The sequence below is a fragment of the Neodiprion pinetum genome, chromosome 2 (genome assembly GCF_021155775.2).
Source record: "Neodiprion pinetum isolate iyNeoPine1 chromosome 2, iyNeoPine1.2, whole genome shotgun sequence".
NCBI lineage: Eukaryota > Metazoa > Arthropoda > Insecta > Hymenoptera > Diprionidae > Neodiprion > Neodiprion pinetum.
The window spans coordinates 32,284,066-32,292,762 of NC_060233.1; the positions used below are offsets into that span (position 1 = coordinate 32,284,066).

The 8,697-nt window shown below is 42.0% G+C and overlaps 1 protein-coding gene across 1 annotated transcript in view; it reads right to left on the bottom strand.

Annotated features, from left to right (window-relative positions):
* The window catches only part of LOC124211506 (collagen alpha-5(IV) chain), a 30,574-nt gene extending 22,122 nt beyond the window's left edge, over positions 1-8,452 (bottom strand). The window contains exons 1-2 of the mRNA XM_046610619.2: positions 7,853-8,452; positions 413-604 (exon numbers count right to left, since the gene is read on the bottom strand). Of these exons, the coding sequence (XP_046466575.1) occupies positions 413-604; positions 7,853-7,981 (321 nt within the window). The 5' untranslated portion in view covers positions 7,982-8,452. The remainder of the gene's footprint in view (positions 1-412; positions 605-7,852) is intronic.
* Between the last annotated feature and the right edge of the window lie 245 nt (positions 8,453-8,697).

Genomic DNA, 8,697 nt, shown 5'->3' on the forward strand with positions numbered 1-8,697 from the left:
CGACATATCCAGAATCACATCTCGCAGCAATAATCCTGCGAGCTCGCGGTACTGTCGTTAAAAATCGTTACGCAATAGCAAGTTATAATGGTGCGATCGTCGAAGCCAGCCGCGTGCAACGCGGTGTGAAAAAAGTAAAAAAACTAAATAATTGCAATGCCATACACGCAGATGAACTTTAACTGTCGCAGTTCGAGGTTTCGGATATTTCAGACCTGACGTCATCCCAGCCGCGTCTTAAATTTCAGCAAAAGACTCCTGCAGCAGCCGAGGCTTGTGCGGAGAACGTTTTCTTTCGGCCTGACAACGTCGAGCCGGTTTGTTTGAGTACGACTAGCGAAAATTTTTCGGAGGTGAGGGAACCGCGAGGAGGCTGCTCGATGCATTCCAAACTGCACATGTGCATACTTACCCGGTTTCCCTTTTCACCAGTGCTTCCGTACTCGCCCTCGGCTCCCTTCTCCCCCTTGGGACCCGGCGGTCCTTCGACTCCTGTTTCCCCTGGTGGTCCCTCGAGCCCTACGAATCCTGGGATTCCTGGTGCGCCGAGGTCTCCCTTAATCCCGGTGCAGTTGCATTTTTGCGTCGCTGAGTCTTCGCAGACCTGGAATCAAAATGCATACGGTCAAAACCTCGGCATTCACACTTATATATATACATATACAACACAAATTCATGTTTAAGCAACATCGCGAAATAGAAAGGAAAGTTTTGCATCCCTATCGGCAACAATTCTGCAGTTCTGGCTCAAGGCTTTTCCAAGTATGCGGACAGTCAAGCTTACTACTCAATTTGCAAAAATTTTTATTGCCTTACATGTTGTGGCAACAAATGTATTATTTTTCCCCTCGATTTCAAATGCGTGCAACTAATTGCTTAATCCGTACGCTAATGTAATTTTTCTTATATACATTTCATCTCAACGCATACTGTGAATTACTTGTAACGTTGTATTCCCTGTATCACCAAAGCTACCACGGATTATTCTTAGTCGCTGTAGATTATAATAGTCGCGTGTGTGTGTGTGTCTGTATGCAAAGATGTGCGTGGGTGACTTGTCAAAGGTTGTGTTACCATTCAGCAGTGATGTAATGGACTCGTTCGTCGCTTCGGTTTACACTTTGTCAGAGCAAACAAATTCCCAGCTTCGTAATGTGCCGTTTGTTCTTGATACTTTCTATCGTATTTTCTTTTTCACGATTTGAAAAATGGACTCGACGGTTGCTTACATTTTTCGACTAGATTGCTAATTAGAAAAATTCTAATTTTTGTCGTACATCAGCCTTTCAAATCCATACGTTACGAGCGACTTTACGCTTATGTATAATAATACACTATGTCCATACATACGTACATAATACGGGTATAACAACTCGGGAGCGTTGAGCGCAATTATTACCATAACAGAGGTAGGAATTATTCACGAAGAGAGATCGTTTGTTTTTTAACTTTTTCCTTTTTTTCGCTCTGTTTTCAAATTTTTTTTTAATGTTTTCTCTCTTCTTCAAACGGGGCAAGACATAACTGCCGGAAATGGGTATAAGGATTCTTCGCAGGCTAAGTAAGAGCGAGATGAACGTCATCCAGCCATATAAGTAGTTTTGAGGTATTTTTATCCTGGGTTATGTGGCATTAACTATTACGTAATTTGTTGTACATATTACACCTATTGCTATATCGTTATGCGCATAGGCTTTTGTAAACGAGTCGCGTGCATGAGACATTGACCACATGAGTGACATAATTTTTACTTATTATACTCCTCCCGAGATACGTAGATATAGTTATGCATACGCGGTCTGATTAATTGTTTTGAGTCAGCTCTCGGGCAAGGATAAGTATCATAACGCCCAGGCGCATAATTCATTGCCAATTAAAGTTGCGGAGGTGAATACATATTTATTCTGTGACGGTGAAAATCTTTCTTCTCATTTATTGTAATATTTTGAATTGAATTTTCTAGAAATATTTCAGGTAAAACGAATATAGAAGTCAACGTATTTTTTCCTTTTAAATCTGACGTTGTAAAATATAAAGAGAGATTTGGAGTGCTTCGAAGAATATGATCAACATTTTTCTTCTAATCAACGCTGACGATTTTTTAATGTCATTTTTTCCACAAGCAGCGTGTCTCTGGAAAAATTTTTACAATTACGATTTACAAGTTGGAATTTAGTCCTCAAACTGTTGAATCAGTAAATTACAAACGAGTTCTGTAAAATAGAAAAGTCTCCGTACAATAATTTAAAGCTATAAAAAACTATAGATCACGAATGAAAGAAGAATAGGATAATGTGCTAAAGAATAATTAAAATTACGAGCGCAACAACGATAATATACAAATAAATTGGAGATCGTTAGGTATCACACATCTCGGACACCTGTGCGTGTATGTGTCACTGTGTGTCACATGTATAATAAAAACTGCAGGAGCGACTGTTCAGAGGGAACCGCGCTGAGAAGAAGGTTATGATTCGAATTGTTACCAAGCGAAGTACGTGGTGAATTGGTTGACGCGAGAGATGCGGTAGAGAGTGTGAGAGAGCGATAAAGAGAAGCGATAAGACGAATCGAAAGGAGAAAAAAAAACAAAAAACCACGAAAGAAATTCTTTTTTTCTCTGTGCCGTCATTCCAAATGTGCTGCGTGGAGGTCTCGGAGAACTGCATCAAGTCCAGACTACGCTATAATACAACTTCGAACGCAATCTGCACGACGCTGGTCATTGTTAAAACGGCACCTTATCCTTTGCTTCCATGGCGCCAGACTCGTTTTATCGGCCGACCACTACGAGGTCTCAATTCGGTTCAACGTACCTTTATGGGTATGTTTATACATAGGCATTGGGTTGCATTCGTTTCACGTTCGATGACTTTATTCAATGGCCGTATGAGCACCTCGACGTGCATTCTCTTGTTTTTATTCGTAAACAACTGTGTGGTATCCGAAGCAAAATTTTCTTGGAACCTCAACGTTCTTCTTATAAACGATTGATCATCCGGTATCTTAAAAGTATGTTTGCGGTCATCCGAAAGTCAGCTATCCATCACGTGGATAGATCCTGCAGTCGGAGTGAAGGCGGACAGATCAACTTATGTTTCAATTTTTTAATCAATATACAGATTTTAATGTAACATATAGAATTTAATATACAGATTCTAATTACTCGGCAAATATGCCTTTGTTTGCGGTGAAGAAAAATACAGACGATCAATCAATCGAAATTTGCAGCCGAATGCAGCTTGTATAATTTGATCACAGAGGATCTATCCTAAACGTTTAACAAAATTTGAAGCTCCGAAATTCCGGGACCGAGATCCATGCAAAGTGCACACGATCCATATGATGCCAAATGGGCGCGAGGTCAATGAAAAAAAAAAGGGTCTGCTTTACTTCTTAGGATCGTCATCCATCCACTGGCCGGTTTGTCCCCTTAACCTTTGACTCTTGCGCTTGATATTCAGTAATATTACGAAGAGCGTAACGGGGTTAGAGTTTCGTAAGAGATTAGACAAGGCCTTCTTTTTCTCAGTCTGACCCCCTAACTTGCTACGCCCTCGTAAAATCCAAGATACTTTGTAATACGCACGTCACGTCACGCATATACATACGAAATCAGTTACGTAATTCGATCGATAACTCATTGATTTATTCTGTTGGAATTCATGCGTTCAAAGTGCTTGTTCGGCTATTAGTTGAAACTTTGGATTACTCAAAGGCGGGAGATGTTGTATAAGAGGTAAAAAAAAATTGACACCGTTGGGACGATCCTTGACCGCGGCGAAGTAATCATACCATCTTATCTGTCGAGGTTTGTTTGAACACGAGCGTCCTCGATAAGGCCGGGTAAACATTGATTCGACCGCGACCCGAGATTAATCCACGTCCGAAAATGTACTTCCGGAATTGAAAATAAGAAAACGATTTGAAATAAAATCGAAAGAAATAAATGGCCTTGAATGTCTGTGCACATGTACACGCTTGTTAACATCAGTAATTAGCTAGCCAATCTTTGAACTAAATCTGTGCTCTACATTATGTACCCTATAATTCATATCAAGAAGATTACAAAATAACTAATACGTAGATATCACAGCGGCGCTGATCCAGGGCTTTTCAACAACTTGTTACAACAAAACAATGTTATTGCGATAATTAGCATCTTACACTGAAAGATAACCTAATATTTATAGATGAAAAAAAAAATAAATAAAATTGAGCGGGATGTAATTTTTCTTGCGCAATGATAGAAGATATTGAGCTGAGCGGAACGAAAAATAGCGTATCGAAAAAAGTCAACTCAAATGACCGTAGAAATAGTTGCGTCAGTTTAACACGCGTATCACGAAATCTGACGGTGATAATTTTTAATTTACATATTATTAATTCGTGGCGCCACGCCGAGGAACTTCGCTAGTTTGGTTTCTTTTTTCCTCGTTTCTCTCTCTTCTTACCCTCAGTGCGCGTTTTTGCCAGTTTTTCTAACGTGTCGAACTATCAAAATACACGTGCAACGCTTCGGGTTGTGATATATATTTGTATAATAAATTGACGGTTCAACTGCTGCGCGAAATGGTTCCCTTATCAAATTGAGCCGAGTGATAAACTCACAATCACTCGGTCTTCATACATCGTTTGAATTTGTTTTTTACTCATTACGGTCTCAAGCATCCTCAGTTTTTTTTCTTCACCTCATTATCCGAATATTCGTATGTACATGTAATGGAATTAGAACCGTGAGTCGCCTGATTATTCCCCGGTTATCGCGGGGTGACGAACGTCGGCATCGTGCGCGTGTGTCGTCGACCACCGTCGTTTTTTCCTCTCTTTTTTTACTCGAATCTTGTTATTCTTCAACTTTTCTTCAATTCATACTCCCAATATCACGAATTCGTTGACATGCTTTTCTATAACGAACACATTGAGCGTACGATAAACCGCGTAGCAGTCTGAAGCGATATCTGTACACATATGTACGAAATGTGAAGCATATGCTGATGAAATCTCGTAACATTGTCAGCAAAATTCTTTTTTTGTCTTTACTTTATTTTACATACTAAAATTACTCCCTTCTTTTGTCGCTGTAAGTTTCCAGCTCTCGTGTTACGCAACTACTTACTTCGCTCAACAAATAAAATACGAAAAAGAGACGGGAAACAGAAGATGCGAAATAAAGACAACAAATTAGCAAAGGTTGTAAGTGTCTAGTGTACATTATTCACCTTTTGTCAACGGAATTTCTTCCATCACGCACTGCCCTACGTTTTCAAATATCTCCTCAAGAATTCAATTTCTCATTTATAGTTTGTAAATAAAATTTAAGTTCAACTTTGCTATTTGCCGATTTAGTTCAGTTCTTTCATTGAACGTTGTGAAATCATCAAAAAATGCAATCTGTGGATATTTTCAAATATCATATATAACGTCCCGAGCTTTCGTTCATTCTTCGCAGAATTAAATAATATCTTTTTTTACTGCGATCGGGTAATCACTTAAAATTTATTGAATATACGCATCACTTCACACGCAACGAAAGAAATAGGAAAAAAAGCAGTAATAATAATAATCAGGACTTCTCAATTATCGGGGATTTGTTGGCAAAAATTGCAGAAACTTTGGTTGGTGGGTTGCTTCAACGCGTGCGTTACATCTCGCGAGAATTACTTGAATTTTTCAACTCGCTGGAATAATTTTCATAAAATCGAACAGCACGATCAAGTTATAGCGAATCGATATCAACGCAAGTGTATTCTCTGAGCACGAGAGAGAACGAGTCAGCTGGGTAGGATAGCGATGATATTTCATGAATGAAATTGTGAAGCGTGGGCCGGTCGATGTGATTGGGCGACGAGCTGTGCACCGACGCAGTGGTTTCGTGGTTCGAATATGCGATCATAGAGAATGTTGCACCTCCGGACGTCGGTTTCAACAGCCGGATGAAGTCAGTGCACTGTTCTAGAGTCAGCTCTGATCGTAGGCGAAGGGTTCACCGGCGCCTCTTCTACCGAGGCATCGAAATCCCCTGATATATCCTACGTATGAGTTATTAATTGAAACCGGCCAATCTACGAACGCCTAAGATGGAACGGCGATCGTTTCTGTAGGGCGGGCACGAGAGAATGGGAATAAAAAACAAGAACGGCGGTCTAACGAAGGGACCGAAAAATAAAAGACCAAGTTAATAGCTCCTAAGAATTTCCACAAAGAGCCTCGGTTGAGACTCGCGCCAGTTTCCTGGCCGCCGCGAAGATGCGTGGGGCGGGTTTGCATATTCGCTATCAGACGAACTCGGCCTCTCGTGCACGCTGATGATCCCTGTCCCTATTTTCATATCTTATCATGTATGAATTCTGGCCTGATTTAAAAATAACGATTTCGTAACTATCAAATTAATTACACACGATACGTTCTATCCATTTCGTTTAGCGTTACAAGCGTATAAGCAATGTTACATCATTCATTCGCAATTATTCCCGCCAACGTCGCCACGCAGCACAGATCGAACTATTGTTTATACTTGTGCACACACACGAACACGCTGCTACCCACGTGTTACTATATATAAACTAAAAACATGATTATCACAGTATATATTGCAGTATATTTGCATAACGGGCCGAAAGGAGTAAAAGATGAAATATTTCGACATATTTTTGTCTCGAATATTTATCACTTGCGCGAATACATATCGTTTGTAATATTCACATCGATACATCGATGTGGTTTTTTTGATTTATAAATAATTAGAATCTAACGATACGGATACGGCCACGGTCAATCGCTGTTCATGAACTGGCAAAGATCATCCGTTATACCCTTTGATCGGTGCAACGCCCAGGCTCCCATGCCTCCTGCAGTGCAACCAAAAAAGGACGTGCACCGGCTCACGTGTCCTGCACGCTGACACATCGCGCACTGGGCTGTTGCGACTGCGCGTACTGTCCATAGACACATGTGTGTGATACACGTGCGAATGGTACAGGTGAACGTGCGTTATTGGTTATATAATCTTGGCGAGGGTATGAACGAATCGCAAAATTGATCATCAAATTCCCGTAAAAATATACACACGATGATTATACTATACAGCTTGATAATTTATCAATTGTACGGCACGTAACATATCCATGCATATAGATTTCAGCTAATCGTGAACGTATCGCATACGCATAACGAGATCTGGAGCATAGGAGCTGCGAATGCTTGTAATACACATGGCTGAGAGGAACAGTGATCGGTGATATAGCACGTACGTAAATGACGACATGAGTAAAAGTCGGTGCAACGCGTATCGTTCACTGTGTGAAACACCGTGGTAATTTTTTTTTTACATACACCTGTACATGTTCTCATTATTATGTATACATATGAAATAATTTTAGTTATCTCGCGCTGTAGCATACGAAACCAAAGCATTTGGTTGTTTTTTTTTCTCTACATTATTTTATTTTCCAAGAGTCTTCCCATCACCGCTGAAATTATCGCATTTGCTCATTTTCCGGTCTAATTGTACCTCATCGTCATGACCGTATGGAGGAATGATGTGAAAAAAAAAAAAAAAAACGCACAGAAGTTGAAATAAAAAATAAAATAGAATGAAGATAAAAAGGAGTAGGAAAAAATAAAATTGAAAAATGAATCGAGAATAAAATCGAATGAATGTAAGGCGATGAGAAGTTTGAAGCACCTGTCAAAATCGCGAGGGGTTGGCCGAGCTCCGGGGCGATAATTGTCAGAGGTCAAGGGTCAAGTGTAACGACAGGTGAAACGATCGGCGCACATCGGCCATAGTAAGCGGATCGTGGTGTATTTACAGGTATAAGGAAAACTATTGAGTACATGGTGGACTTACCACGGCGTCGGTGGGTGTCAGGTGATTAGCAAGAAGGACGATGAAAGCTGTGGCGAAGATCGTGAACCGCGTCGATGCGTACCTGGAGGGTACGGCAACGGTATCGGAGGGCAGCGGGGACGGTGGCATCGCTGAGCCCTGCCGTCAGATGCAGTAGTCAGGTATTGTATTTTTTCTCTCGTCGGGATGCGTTGGAGCGGGTTTACGGTGAAACGAAACTCGAAACTAAAGAACGGTCCAAGACTAGCGAGGCGCAATCCGCATCTTGCCTCGTTCGAAAGGGCTTCGCGGCTCCTCGCAGCTTGCGGCTGTATCGTAGCTTCGCTTCGTCTCGGTATTCGCCTTCCTCGCCTCCTCGCCTCCTCCGAAGAGAAGAGAACACACCCCGTTAGCCCCGCCGCTCTCGCGCTCTGCGCCAACGCCGCGATCCCGGCTCTATCACCACGTACCGGCCTCGACTACAGCCTCCGGAGGTCCCGCGGCCGATTCTTACGCCTCCGCCGCCGTTTCGTGTTCTATATCGGCCGTCTCGCACCCAGGCAGACCCAGAGCGGCCAGATCTCTACCCAAACGCAGAACGGCCCCGGAGTGTCGTGCAGCTGCGAGGAGAACCTCCTCCTCACAGTTCCCTAGGACCGGCGTTTTATTTATCTCGTCGTCTCGTTTCTCCTCGATCTCTATCGGTCCGATCGCTCCGCGATGTTTATACGCGTCCGCGATATTCGTACGAGATCACCACTGTCCATACGCGCGTAGCTTTCCGTGCGGTTCGCTTCCTTTTTCTATCTTTTCCTTTATCTTTTCCCCTCCCCGATTCGTCGTCTGGTCCCCTCTACTCCCTCTCG